At 38.9% G+C, this 15,265-nt stretch overlaps 1 protein-coding gene across 1 annotated transcript in view; it reads right to left on the minus strand.

Moving 5' to 3' along the window:
• Window positions 1–15,265, minus strand: part of RELN (reelin) — a 473,567-nt gene that overhangs the window by 22,460 nt on the left and 435,842 nt on the right. The window contains exons 50-59 of the mRNA XM_045031243.1: window positions 14,877–15,133; window positions 13,355–13,509; window positions 12,114–12,328; window positions 10,441–10,618; window positions 7,531–7,706; window positions 5,348–5,454; window positions 4,703–4,945; window positions 4,055–4,230; window positions 1,111–1,184; window positions 246–407 (exon numbers count right to left, since the gene is read on the minus strand). Coding sequence (XP_044887178.1) covers window positions 246–407; window positions 1,111–1,184; window positions 4,055–4,230; window positions 4,703–4,945; window positions 5,348–5,454; window positions 7,531–7,706; window positions 10,441–10,618; window positions 12,114–12,328; window positions 13,355–13,509; window positions 14,877–15,133 — 1,743 coding nt within the window. The remainder of the gene's footprint in view (window positions 1–245; window positions 408–1,110; window positions 1,185–4,054; window positions 4,231–4,702; window positions 4,946–5,347; window positions 5,455–7,530; window positions 7,707–10,440; window positions 10,619–12,113; window positions 12,329–13,354; window positions 13,510–14,876; window positions 15,134–15,265) is intronic.

The raw sequence follows: 15,265 nt of genomic DNA on the forward strand, positions 1-15,265 counted from the left end.
GCAGGATGAGGCCTTATGATTGTGTCACAATGGCAATCTTTAGCCTGAATGTCATGACTATTTAATCCTTGGCAGTAGCAGTTTTTATTAAAGAAAAGCAATTCCAAGGGTGTCCATTATGTATCATTTCCAAATCCAGACAAAAAAGAGACACTTTAAATTCACCAGTCGTTCCATACTAACAGTGCCAACTAGACAGATGAAGTTTGATATCTCCAAAGTGAGCTGACCTTTTGGTAACCTACCTGGAGGAGACATGATCAGGCAGCTGGATAGTTATTCTTTTCCATGCGGAGCTGTTGACAGAGTTATAGATGGTAGCTTCATGGAATTGAAATGGGGAGCAGCCAATGCTATTAGATGAGGAAGGAAGACATTGCGTCTGGACAAGCTGCCATGAATCTGTCCTGTAGGAAGCAAAGAAAATATGTTGTTAGAACAACTGAAAATCATAATGAAAGGGAAGTTAGAAACCTACTAGAGGTCATGGCAATATTTCTTTTTAAAAAACCACAAAGGGTCTTCAGCAATAATTTCCATGCACCTGTAATCACAAATAGAGTGTGAAAGTCTACAAACTTTGCGTAGCCATGGTAACCTCCCACAGGATGGAAATGCTGTGATACATCTGTGCAGGTAAGGGGATTTGGGAAGCAGAGACCAGGAGCCCCTATGACCTGGTATGACTGGGAATTCTTTTCCTTAGTCCTTTCCTTTAGAGGTCAGAGAAGAGCCCTTTTATACTGGCTTTGCTCCATGGTCTTGTTTTCACGCAACAGGCATCTAAGCTCAAAATACAGCCCCACTTTTTGAAGTAATTCATATATTCTATTATACTACATTGCAGGAGACAATAATGGCACCAGTTAAGCCACAAATTAGCATCACATGACTTCTAGTACAGCATAGCTTTAGCCCAAAGTTTATAGTCCTTTATCAAAGACCACGACATACTGAAACAAGAGATACTTTGAAGACATTTGTGTGTGTGTGTGTGAGTGTGTGTGAGTGTGTGTGTGTGTGTACCAGCAATATGCTCATTAGATATAACTCCAGGTACAGTGTCATTGATCTTGCAATGTCCTGGGGTAAATTATCGAGAGAGCTTACCTGGCATCCTTAGTATATTCCAGCATTACAGAGTGCAGGTCACCACAAGAAGTTGCCTCACAGCCAACCACAATCTGAAACACAAATAAAATGTGTCAGGTACTGGTAGATCAGGGAGATCAAAAGGACATTTAATGTAATACATAATGAACTGTCAGTTGTCCTTTCTTTCTAAAGATACAGAATTAAAAGACTGCAAACTTAGATCTAAAACCCCCCACACCACAACAAAAACACACTTTAACCAAAGTGCGCACCACTTCAAACGTTGCTGCCTTTGTGAATCTTTGCATAAGACTGGAAATATTAATAATGACATTTGGGTCTTTTTATACCATGTAACCAGAGACTAGTGTTCACCTTTTGTATTCTAATGTACAATAATAGAAAGGGAAGTGCCATTCTAGGTACTAGAGCTTAGAATGCATTTGGAACTGGGGGCAAAGATTTTCAACAACAGGTGCCTAACATTAGGCTCCTAAATCATGTAGACACTTACATGAATAGTTAGATTTTCAAAGTTCTGGGCACCCTGCAGCTCTCATGAAAGTTAATGTAAACTGCTGGATGCTCAGAACAATTTTATAAAGTCAGGTCACTTATTTAAGTGCCTAAATATGGATTTAAGAACTCAACTTTAGGTAACTGTTAATGAAAATCTTGGTCTGCACAGTTTGGGGTGTACTCAGGTTCATCAGGTTAAATCATTTTAAAAGGCTCTGTAAACAGAAATATGCTGTATGTCTGAGGAAATAAACTGATGACTCATCTTGACATTATATGATGCTCAAGTTCAGAGACTTCAGTACACTTGACATATTACTGAATGGCTAACAAACAGAAATATCTGAATTTGAGCAGCTTCAAAACCTGTGCCCTCACTGCAGCTATACAGGAGAACTGAATCCTTACTTTAGAAATGTTTCAGAGTAGCAGCCGTGTTAGTCTGTATCTGCAAAAAGAACAGAAGTACTTGTGGCACCTTAGAGACTAACAAATTTATTTGAGAATAAGCTGTAGCCCACAAAAGGTTATGCTCAAATAAATTTGTTAGTCTCTAAGGTGCCACAAGTACTCCTGTTCTTTTTACTTTAGAAATAAAATCTGTAGCAGTAAGGAGGGGACAGAAAATATAGGAAAGTCAGGAGCAAAATTTAGCCAAGGGAAGCAAACTTAATAATATGAACGTAACATTTCCTCTGGATCAACACAGATCACACCCATTAAAATCTAAGTAAAAGATGGCTGATTGAGTAAGCTGACCACCTGTGAAGCTGATATACAAGGCTTTTCTACACCCTTTGTATACAATAGTAACAGTAGGTGAAATTCATCCCTGGGGTAACTTCAAAGGTGGTGGATTATGTGTGTGGGTCAAATGCTGTGAGGGAATGGATTACAGACATTTAATCTAAGGTCAGGTCTACACTACTGCTTATGTTGATCTAATTTACGTAGCTCAGGGCATGAAAAAGCCTCACCCTCACCCGAGTGATACAAGTTTCATGCTATCCACACCGGCACTATGTCGGTGGGAGATGCTCTCCTGCCAACATAGCCTCCGCTTCTTGCCGAGGTGGAGTAATAATGTCGACAGGAGCGTGCTCTCCCATCGGCATAGTGCGTTCTTCACCAGATGTGCTACAGTGGTGCAGCTGCATCAGTGCAGTTGTGCCGATATAGCGCTGTAGTGTAGACTTGCCCTAAAACTGGCAATGGCTGTGTGAAAAGATGAAGGTGTTAATTTGTGGCAGAAAGGGAAAACAGGGTGTTTCACTTAAAAACAACCACAAAAGACCAAGAAGCAAATATAACTAGGAAGACACATATGCCTATCAGCCTATCTCTTTGCTCATATGTTACATCCTGTCTTTGTTTTTTAAGCTTGTGTGCTCTTTGGGTCAGGGTCTTCCCTTTTGTTTGGAAAATGCCTAGCAGATTTTGAGCACTACTGCAATATAAATAAATAATAGCAATAATAATTTAATAGCTACATTATATTGATTATAAAATGTGTTGGCCTCATTCAAAAGTCCAGCTAAAAATCAAGAGTAACATCAAGTGGTGCTTTGTTGATTATCTAGACTATTTTTGCATGATAGATGACCAAGTAACAAAAAGGGTTATTACTTTTAGCACCTTCAGATTTTCAATATATCCCATTAGTTATTTTTCTGCCCAACTCTGACTCTGTATCTCCTTTTCTGCCTGGTCCTTGGTAGGAATTGTTTTTTTCTTCTCAATGCTCATTTTGATAGGCAATGGCAGGCACATACCCCAGATCTCCATCTTACTGGACTTATTAATCTTGCTTTAATGTTCCGTTTCAGTCAGTCTTTGTCTCCCTGTCCCCTCCAAGCAGCAGCTGCTATTATAATGACATCTCACTTAGATATGAGAATAAGAATAGTTGTTCTGCATAAGACCCAGTTGCCACTCACTTCAATAGAGAGCAATCAGGCAACCAATACCTCTAGCAACCCCTAGTACAGGGACAGTCATTCCATCCTGGTTTGAACTAACATTTATGCAGAGACAAGGTGGGTGAGGTAATATCTTTTTTGTTGGACCAACTTCTCTTGGTAAGTGAGACAAGCTTTTGAGCTTACACAGAGGTCTTCTTCAGGTCTGCGTACGCTCTAAAGCTTGTCTCTCTCACCAACAGAAGTTGGTCCAACAAAAGATGTTACCTCACTCATCTTGTCTCTCTAACACCCTGGACCCAACATGGCTACCACACTGCATACATTTATGCAATCATTCTGAACCCATGTTATTGTTTCTATTACTGTATTTCCCTGCATTCCAACAAACAAGTTATCATTAAATATTTAACAGACTACTGAATTTTATATTCTACTTGAAACTGTAATAAATTCCACAGACAAATTAGGTGAATTTTTATAGTATGTTTTACTTTGGATAAAGAGAAGGGTTTCCTTACTTTAAATTGCATCATGTATCCTGGCTGTATAATGAGCTCCCTGGAGGACAGGATATTGTGTGTGTTGTCCTTTTTTTTATTTGGCCAGTAGAGGTGAAATGAGGGGTTGCCACAGAATCCAGCAGTCCTGACTGCATTAGGGTAAAAACTCCAGTTTTCTTCATGGGAAGTGCCTTCTATTAACATGAGTTACATACAATTACTGGAATGTCTCAAAAAACATGTAGACTTAGTATTGAATCCACAGAGACATTATGTACAACATTTTAATGATATATGCTAAACGAGTAACCAAGAGTCTTAGTTAAAGTGTCAGCCCTAGTCAGATAGCTTAAATTGGTTTCAATACTAGTATATTAAAAAATATGGGAATTTCCAAATCCAGGCAGTTAGATGAAATAAACTGAACTGTCCTATAAATGTATGGATTTAAAAAAAATCATAGTAAAATAAAAAAATCCTTAAAACTAGCATAATCAATAAAATATCAACCTTGTAATTGTTTATAAAAAAAAACAATGTACAGTTGAAAAATAAATTAAAATGTGCATTTGAAAGACCTTCAGTTAACAATTATTTAGTTCAATAAAAAGGCTGACACAGGCTTCTTAAATCAGATAATAGAATGCTTACTACATCCTCCCTTACCATCATCGAATGTATCTACTAGTTGACTGGGATTGATCTCAGCACCTCCAACTAGTATGTCATCTAGTGCCCACTGAGCACGGTCAGAGCCTGAAACCACAATTCCATTGCTAATCACAAAAGGCTGCCACCAGCGCAGGCGAGTTGTATTGGTCAGAGCGTGTTCCGGGAGAAGTATGTAGTCATGTCTGACCGAGATGTATTTCTGATAATCCATCTCATGAAGCAAAATCCAAGATATGCCTATAATGAAAGGATTCAGGATTAGTAAAGCAACATAAGGTGGAAACTGTCTAAAGATTAATGGAAGGTAATATAAAGTCATAAGATAAAATCTTCAATCTTTTGATAGGAAAACCTTAAGTCCTAATACTATTGCTACTCATGTGATTAGTCAAACTAAAGTCAATGGGATTATTTATGTGAGTATAAGTACCAGGACTGGGTCTAGTTTCTTTTGAAACAAAGACAGTTTTATATGAGGGGAAAACACACAAGGTATAACGTTAATAACTGTAGATTACAGCTTTGAATAATTAACCCTAAAATATTTAAGTTAGATCTAATTCTGCACATTTCTCAAACATGATGGTGTTTGACTATACACAAAAAGTTTGTTCAGCTGCAACTAAAATGTTGACTTGCCTCCATCAATTGAATAATCTAACAGAACTCCCTCCTTCCTGCATGTTGGTCTGTGGCATGTTGTCATGTTGTTTTCACTTCCAATTCTTCCCCAGTACTGTAGAAATCTGAAGGAAAGAATGTTGGTAGTTACTCACAGAATATCATGTATCCTAACGATATGGAAAATTTGTTGCCGAACACAGTTCAAGAGATTAGTTTTCTGCCAACAAATAGATTGAAAATGCATAATATACTAAAATGTTTTATTAAAGAAAAGTGATGTTTACTTAGTGCAAATTTTTCAAAAATAAGCATCTGAATAAATCCTGCAAAATATGCATCTGTAGGTGCAAACAGGCAATCGTGTGCACAAAAATATTAATTTGTGTGTGCAATTAAGCAGGGAAACCAGGGAACTGAATGAAAATAAGAAGTGATTTCAGTAAAACGCAAGGAAGGGAAGGGAAGAGCTATATACAAAAATACAAATATTCAGCAGAAGGAGTGAGACCTTATTTAAAGTAAAAGACTGAGGTGGGCAGATGAAACTAACATGCATCGTCTCCTATATCTTATGGGCCATATTTTAGTTTCCATAAATTGACAGAGCTTCACCTACTTTAATGGAGATATGCTGCTTTACACCAGCTAAAGTTCTGGACTACATGTGTACACAAGCTGCACATCTAACATATCTAGCTTGTGTATGTTAAACAAATTAGGTAAAAACCTTTTTAGCTAGTGAACATGAGGTTATATTTCATAGCTGTCTTGCCACCGGACAACTCAATGTTATCACAATAAATAAACAGGTACTGGTGTTGCAGAGGCTGCAGCCCGGGCTTAGGCAGAGGCAGCTGGTCCGAACCCCTTGCCAATGATGAGTGGCCATTACAGACTTCAGTCTGCTCCAGTGAGCGGGGGCTAGATGAGGACTGGCAGTAGCCACCGAGGCAAGGTGGGTTTAGAGAGTTGGGGGTTCCCCTGGAAGGGGAGACCCAGAGTGTGGGGGTACTGCTGGGGCAGAACCCCGAGGAAAAGAGTAATGGAGTCTGGGAGGGACACAGGGCCTAAGGCAGGTGAGACACTGGTCAGAAGAAAGCGCTCTGGAGCTGAAAAAGAGCTAATTCCCAAGATGACCAGCAGGAGGCGCTGTGCCAGTAAGTCTCGACCTCGCTACATTCCCATATTTCAATGGGACTACTTATCCAGGAAAAGCCAGTCATGTGTGTAAGTGTTGCCAGGACTGGGCTCTTTGTTACCAATTACCACTGAGAATTGTTCCTTTAAATATTTGGCAAATACAAAGCTTTCACATACTCTCCTGATTTGGGGTGAGGAGAGACCGCAGGAGGAGGTTCTCTGGGCCATGTTGAAGTGTTAAATGCTTCATATTCACTTTACAGAAGCCTCATAATAGGCTTGAATTAGATGCTATGTATCACATCTTGATGCAAAGGAGCGAGTCTCTAGAGTTATTTTTGAATATTTGTCTTCCTTCAACACAATGCATACCCCTCCCAGCTACAACAATATATGGGATTACATCCAGTTCCCCTGTAGTCCAGCATTACTAAACACAATTTGTATTTTTGAAGTAAACAACTTTGCTTGGCTATTTTTTAAAAATAACTTTTTTTAGTGCTTGTGAAATGTGCTGGTGATACACTCTAGGAGACTGAAATCTTCTGGAGGTGCTGTTTTCCCCCATACCCATTTTTGCTGAGCCTTTTTGCTGAGACTTGCAACCCATGTGCTAACTAGTGCCAATTGTAGTGGTGAGGTTGTGATGTAGTTACCTGTCCGCTAAAAACTATACAGAGACCACCAATTCCTCACTACTCTCCCACACCTTTGTCTGTAAATTGTCTATTTAGATTGTAAATTCGGTAGGTTAAGGACCTTCTCCTATATATCTACAAAGCAGCAAGCATCCTGCGGGTGTTACACAAATGATATATTAACAACATAACTCATTGCATACAGTCAGTGAAAAGTCCCCTATTGACCGTAAGAATAAGAACTATTTGTCACTGCCTACCTAAGCTGACTCTACTCTGGTGGTGGCCAGGGCATAAAAAGGCTCTATTTCCTAATATCCATCCACTGAACTGTCTCATCTCCTGCTCTGTTATTATTTAATGAAGGCCTCCATTACAACTTATTAGCTATGTCAAATTCTACTACGTAACATGACATACTTGGCACCCCTCAAGTCCAGGTCTTGAGTGACAGCTTGCCTCACGGTATCACCTCCGAAATACAAAGCTGTATCCTCTGCTAGAATCCCACATTCAGTACAGGTGTTTCCACCTTCCAAGGACATCCATAAATCTGGTTTAATTTCTTCATTGTCAAAGCGCTCCTTTAGGAAAGTCTGCAGGAAGGAAGGTGACATCTGAGGAACAACCATGAAGAGGCATCATACTCTTTAGCTTTTCTAATGAACCCAGCTGGAACTGACTTTCTAAGTATGTTTAAGAGAGACAAGGTGGGAGAGGTAATATCTTTTATTGGTGAGAGAGACCAGCTTTCAAGCTACACAGAGCGCTTCTTCAGGTTCATGTAAAACTCAAAAGCTTGTCTCGTTCTCCAGCAGAAGTTGGTCTAGTAAAAGATGTTAGCTCACCCACCTTGTCTCTCTTCAACATGGTTACAATAACACTGCAAACGTAAGTATGTTTAAAATACTCACGTAAACTGTAACATTTTTTTGCCTTTTTTGTTGGTGTGGGTTAAGGGTCATCAGCCTTTTACAGACACTATAGCTTTGTGGGCACAAATAGGGTCATTTAGATGTTCAAATGCCTGATATATGGGAGCAATTACTATTTGCAATTATTTGATTTATGGTAAAACCCAGACACACAATTAGGATCAGGGCTCCATTGTGCTAGATGCTGTACAAATATACGGCCCCAGCCTTGCAGAGCATATAAGCATGTAGTCAGACATCTAAAATGACATTGACTGTATCAGTGGACAATTGTGAGCCCAAAACTGTGTTTGACATTATTACCACCTGCAACACTGAAGGAGGCCAGGTTGAGGCTCTACTGAGAGGGAAATTGAGCCCTAAATATTTAAAAATAGGTATATACTGACCAGTGCTGTGCAGCTACTAAAATATATATATTCACAAACATTACTTTGAATAAAAGATTATTTATCTTGATGGAATTCTTGACCCTTTTATATATTTTTCCCCACAAGTACTTGTACAAGTGATGTGCTAGCCACAAGAGTGAATGTGGAAAGTGAAAGTCTTGGATTACTTGTGAATATATGTTCATGTAATGGTTTGTACCACAGGTATTCGTACAAAGCTCAGTTGGGAATCTCTCTAAGTTCCATGTTCCTATTTATAAAAGTTTTAGTCAGTTTATCAGAGAGCTGAAATAATATCAGGGATGAAATCCTGGCCCCAGTGAAGTCAATGGCAGAACTCCCATTGACTTCAATGGAGTCAGGATTTCACCCTATATTAAATACCAGTCACGCAGCATCAATAAAAAATAACAAATACATGAAGACATAGATGAAGGAATTAGTTTACAAGTAACCCTTAAATGATCTAGAGCTCCTCCTGTTTCTACATTCCACCATGTTAGCTGGGTGCGTTGCAAGAGTCACCTCTTCTGGCAGGATAACAAAAGTAAAATGGCCATACCAATAATGCTCTGCAAGTAAATCCTTAAACTGAATATATGAGAAGTAAATGGCTTTAATCTTAGTGGAAAGGAGGGAAATTGATCAATTTCCTATAAAGATGTGGTACTAATTTACGTTTATGTAACTAGTACCTTAAAATACTACTACTACTATCACTAATAATAATAAATTATAATATTAATAATTCAAATAACACAAATTCAAATCTTGTGTAGTTTGCATTTCCTTTGGAAAAAATGTGGTTCAACTAACTTATCTCTTCTGTAGATTATGTACATACATTATCATGTATAAATATGGTTCAGAAAGCCTGAACAAGGTGAATACTGTCATTTGAAAACAGTTTGGGAATTCTTAAAGTTTTTTCCTCAAAATATAAACAGTATTTTAAATTGGAGACATCTGCTAAAGTCCTAAAAGTATATTTTTGCCTACACTGTACTCTTTTGCTGTATGTCTGTGCATGTTCATAGAATATCAGGGTTGGAAGGGACCTCAGGAAGTCATCTAGTCCAACCTCCTGCTTAAAGCAGGACAAATCCCCAGACAGTTTTTTTAAATCCCAGTTCCCTAAATAGCCCCCTCAAAGATTGAACTCACCACTCTGGGTTTAGCACTGAGCTAGCCCTTGCTGCCTCCACACCATCATCTCAAATCTAAGTATCTTCAGCCACACAAATACCATTACATCTTTTGTTGCAGTAATTTATTAACCTGGGATGTAGACTACAAGTGTGGAAAATTAAAACTATATGAAACTTTATCAGTTACTTAAATTAATTTTATATGACCTGGAGTTCAGTGCCTTGTTTACTTGTGTCTCCCTCTTTATTATAAAGATGAGTTTTCTATACTTGGTCTCGGTAAATTTATTGGTACACCTCTACCTCGATATAATGCTGTCCTTGGGAGCCAAAAAATCTTACCGCGTTATAGGTGAAACCGTGTTATATTGAATTCGCTTTGATCCACCGGAGTGCACAGCCCCCCCCCCCCCGGAGCACTGCTTTACTGCATTATATCCAAATTCATGTTATATCGGGTGGTGTTATATCGAGGTAGCGGTGTATTTGCAACAGCAGTTGTGTCCAGGAACTAACAGCAGGTTTATTAGTATTGTATTTGAGAACTGTTTTGTTCATTTACACACAGCAATGTACTGCAACTGTTAAATAGCAGTTTAATGTTTTTTTACTTCAGAAGGAAAATATTGTGTAATTATTGGTGTTAGTGATAAGGTGATATTTCTTTAGATACCAATATAGAAATGATATATTTTTAAATAGATGATCCAGAGCTGTACAGTTCAGATCCGAATGTAGATTTGAGGAGTCAGACCCAACATTCCAGTTTGGGTGCATCTGTTTTTTTTAAAAGCTCCGCTGATTCAATTTTTCTACAACAAACTTTTGCAGTACTACCAAATGCATTTAAGTTACCTTTAAAGTTTGGGTCAAGTAGCAGTTTGGACCAGAGTACCCAGGATCACAAATACATTGTTTTTTCAGGCAGTCTCCATGGCCTCTACAGTTGTCCAAACAACCAGGTCCCAGATAGAAATTATCAATGGCCCATTGAATATCTGAGTACTTCTGATAGAACCTAAACCTCACTGGACTATACATACAAGAATGAAGAAAAACAGATAAAGATAAAAAGATAACTTTACACAAATGAAAAATGTACACTATATACATACACTTATGAACAGCACTGCATGGAGTAACAAATCATAAGACACTTTTGTAACAGGAGATATGTTAATTAAAAAGTTTCTTTAGGGCCTATCATTCCTCTAATTGACACTGAGCATTCCATTTTAACATGTTGTTATTTAAATTATACTAGATTATAACTAAATAAAATGCAAATTTCTTGTTTTCAGTTTAAAGAAGTTTTATTTTCTTTTAAAACAGAAAGAGATGTTTCATCTGAACTCCAGTATAAATCTTCTGATTTAGGCCCTAATCCTGTGAGTAGTCCCACTGAACACAAATAATATTCATGGCATAAAATCAGACACATTTAGGATCAGGGCCTTTTAAAATGATGTCTAGCACTCTGTTGCCCTATGTTTATAGAAAGCCAAATCTCTTCTATTGTTCCTTTGAAAGTGCATCATCCAGCAAAACTGTATTAAGGAGAAGAGAGAAGCCACAAAGAAACATGAAATCTGATATGGATCTCTTGTTTCTAGGGTGGCATGGGCTGGAGTGCTGCAAAAGCAGATTACTCAGTTGCTGGGAAGGAAGAATTTTTCAGTGCTTTCCAGCAAACTCTTCTGGAGTGGAGTTTTGAAGACAACCTCTTCCAACCCTTTTCTGTAAAAGAGAAAGTTGCTGTGACATGGGCACACTGAGAAAAAGAACAGGAAAAAATGGAGCTGGAGGGGATTCTTGAACTTTGGAGGACTTCCTAGGAAAAAAGATGTCAGTAGGAACATAAATACCCAGTCAATCTGAAGAGTGGTTCAACCCTGGAAAGTGACTGTAAATGTTGCATCATAAGAGTCCATGTTCATTCTGTCTCCGTCATGTTTACTCATTTTACAAGTAAATAACCCCCCCCTCAATTTCTAGCTCTGTAAACTCAACCAAGTATCTTAAACCAAAATTGTGCTCTTTCTGGCTCACCATAAAGATTCAGTGGGCCAAACTCTGCCCTTAGTTACAGCTGTGCACCTCTATTGCCTAAAAACATATGCAATTAGAATCTAGTTAAAAATTCCATTGGTGTTGCACAAGCCAGAATAGAATCCAGCCCATTCTCACAGAGCAATGTTGGCCCTGTATAGAAAACGGGAGCATAAATGAATAAACCCCTTTTTAAAATCACTCAGCACTTAGGACTCCGAATAGACAAAGAGGCCCCAATTGAGCAAGATTCTTAAGCACATGCCTTACTTTAAGCACACGAATAGTTCTGTTGACATTAATAGGACTACTCAGGTGCTTAAAATTAGGTCTATGCTTACGTACCTTGCTGAACTGAGGCCATGGAGCAGATCTTTTGCATAAGGAAGTGTACACATAGCGTGGTTTTCAGACTATGTACTCCCCCCTTTAATTCTGCACTGAACCCAAGGTACTGTGAGTAGTTGTTTCATACTTACTTGCCCACTAGGTTTTCAGGCAGTGAATAAGTTATCCTCTTCCATCCTTTTGTTGGAAAGAAGACAGAGGGCTGTGAAATACTCCCAGAGCATTTTGGATCTGCAGGTAAGCACTGAGGAACTAAATAGCTCCAACTCACGCCGAAGTCAGTAGAATATTGCACATGGACTTGATTCTGTGCAATTTTTTCTGAAGTTTTACATCCAACAGAAATCTAATATAAATAAAAGCATATGTAAATTGGTATTGTAATAGTTCTTACTATCAATAAAGAGCTGGAGGGATGATTACAGTTTAAAGATTTTTCAGCAAGAAAGTTGATTGGAGGTTATGCTTTAAGTTACAGCAGTAACAGTTAGCAGCACTAATATAGCACTTGTCGCCCATAAATCTCATTAATCCCAATGTGCAAATGGGGAAACTGAGTCCAAAATCCTACTACAAATCAATGGACCCTGATCTCATGACTCCCAAGTCTGGTGCATTATCCATCAAATCATAGCACCTCCCGTGCAAGCTGCACTCATCCTATTATTATCCCACGACAGCAAAAGTTAAGATACTAATATTCCACAGGGGAATGTTTAATAAAGGGTGACATTTCCCTCTTAGTGAAAAGTGGAAGGTGGAAGTTGCCATATCAAGGTGGAAGTTGCCATATCAACTTACAGTGATTCAGTAGCTCCAAATCCTCATTAAAAGGATGTGGAGGGAAAGTGGCTGCTTTTTCAACCCACATGCTGGAACAGTGACGACAAAGGAAGCGTAGCTATATTCTAGCCCCGTAGCCTGTTGGTGGGCTCACCCAATCCCCAAGGAGCAAACAACATGAAGTTCTATTACTCCAACTTTGTGTGGTGACAAGTGAATTATCTGATGTGTAAATTTTGGTTAATTGTCACTTCATTAATCATAAATGACAAAACACACTTGGTGTATCCGTAACAAATCCCATTGCTGCATCATGTTCTCACACCTACACCATCGGAACCAGAACTCAGGATTATCTTTGTACCCTGTCAATAACATTAACACTGACAGCCTGCTGGTAGGTCACCACTGGAGGGTGACATAATAACAGTACGTGAGCAGTGCCACTCTTTTCAGTAGGGGGAAGTGGTGCAGACATCCTGGTCTATGCCACACATATCAGGCTGTTTCTTGTAAATCTGTCCTGCTCTGAGGAAAACAGGCTATTTTAGTATAATTATGAAGAATATTTAGATTATAAAGATTTTACCTTGAACTGCATAATCCAGCTTTCTGTAGGAGTTAGGTCATGGGTGACTGCATAAACTTCTCTGCCATCATGGCTACCACAGATCATAACACCATCAGGAGAATCACAGAATCTTTCAATTGAGCAATCATCATGGAACAGCCAATGTTCATTCACTTGAAAACAAATATGAAAGTCAATATTGTCAGGGGCGGCTCCAGGCACCAGCGTTCTAAGCGCATGCCTGGGGTGGCAAGCCGCAGGGGGCGCTCTGCCAGTGCTGCGAAAGCGGCAGGCAGGGTGCCTTCAGCGGCTTGCCTGCGTACGGTCCGCTGGTCTCGCAGCTTCGGTGGACCTCCCGCAGGCGTGACTGCGGAGGGTCCGCTGGTCCCGCGGCTTCAGCGGACTGCGGGAGGTCCACCGAAGCCACAGGATCAGCAGAACCTCCGTGCTTGGGGTGGGAAAATGTCTAGAGCCGCCCCTGAATATTGTATAACATATTGCAACCTTACCTATAGAAAACAGTAAAGTGTTAACCACTAAAGATGAGCAATGGATTAAGTCTTTAACTATGTACAAACTATTTAGTATTGTTCTTTGAAAAATTCCAGAGTACTTTAGTATCCACCATTCCCATATGTCTATACTTAACATTCAGAACAGCCCATGCTATTCTCTGACCATAAACCTGTTCACATAATTTTCAATGCATAAGAATTAAGGACCTGAGAATTGCTCACAATGTTTTGCAATTATGTGGCATACATGACATTGCTGTCTTATTATATAATAATACAGTACTAAATAATATTCTCTTCTTAAAACAAAGTGAAGATCCTGCAATTGACTCTGTGTGGGCAAACCCCTGTAAGTTGAATGGAGATCCGTGAATGCAGAAGTCTGCAAATGTGGAGTCAATTGCAGAATCAGAGCACGTGTGACCAAAGCAATACCACAGTATCTTCAACTAATTAGTCCCACTAGCATGCACAAATATTTCCTTATTTATATTTTACTAGCTGTAACTCAATAACTTAATCCTCTGGGTAAGTATTTTAAAAATCGTTGCTAGCAAATGTCTGCAAAATAGGAAACAAATACTCAGTGTAGGAAATCCTTTTAGAATAATGTGGCATTCAGTCAAATAATATTTGTTCCTGGAAACAATAACAGAAAATTCTGCTGTGCTACATGGTACAGAAATAAGAAAAAAAAATCTAGACAATTCTTTTTCTTTGCAGAGAAATGTCTCATAAGTGATTTCACTAGTAAGAAACCATTTTGTATAAAATATTGGTTATTTGAAAAACAGACTGCAAGATTTCTTTAAAATTTTTATTTCCTCCACCCCCCATTTACTTCCCCCTTTCCCTCCACGCACAGTTTGTAGATTTAAAAGCAGTTTGTTACATGTTGTTGGTTAAAAAAAAGTACAGTACAGGGATTGGCTCTGACATCCATTGTGGTGAGACCAACAGATCAGATTTAGAAGTAGCTGTACTGACTTCCTGCTCTTTGGCTCTGATCAATATCAAATTTTTACCTGTCGTTTTGTCTTCTGTAAACATATCAAAAGCGATCCTCCCAATGGGTCCTGCATCTGCAGGAGAGCGTTCGTGTTGTGGGAGTGGAGCACTGCTAAAAGTGTCTAACATCACTGTCCTCTGATCAGCAGAGCCAGATATCAGCACATTGTCAATAGCCCAGTCATTCTGATCTAAACCGTCATGTTTAGGTTGCCACCAGCGGAAACGGGTTCCGAGAGCTTTGGCCTCATGAGGAAGGAGAATGTTCACAAAGCTAAAATGTAATAATGGAGATAAGTCATGTGACAGACACATCTTAATCTCTTGAATTTTGAAAAGAAAAAACAAAGTTTTAAATAAGTAGTCGAACGGGGCTTTTAAACAACGCTGGGCCAGATTCTTTGAC

This window comes from Mauremys mutica, chromosome 1 (genome assembly GCF_020497125.1).
Source record: "Mauremys mutica isolate MM-2020 ecotype Southern chromosome 1, ASM2049712v1, whole genome shotgun sequence".
Lineage (NCBI taxonomy): Eukaryota > Metazoa > Chordata > Testudines > Geoemydidae > Mauremys > Mauremys mutica.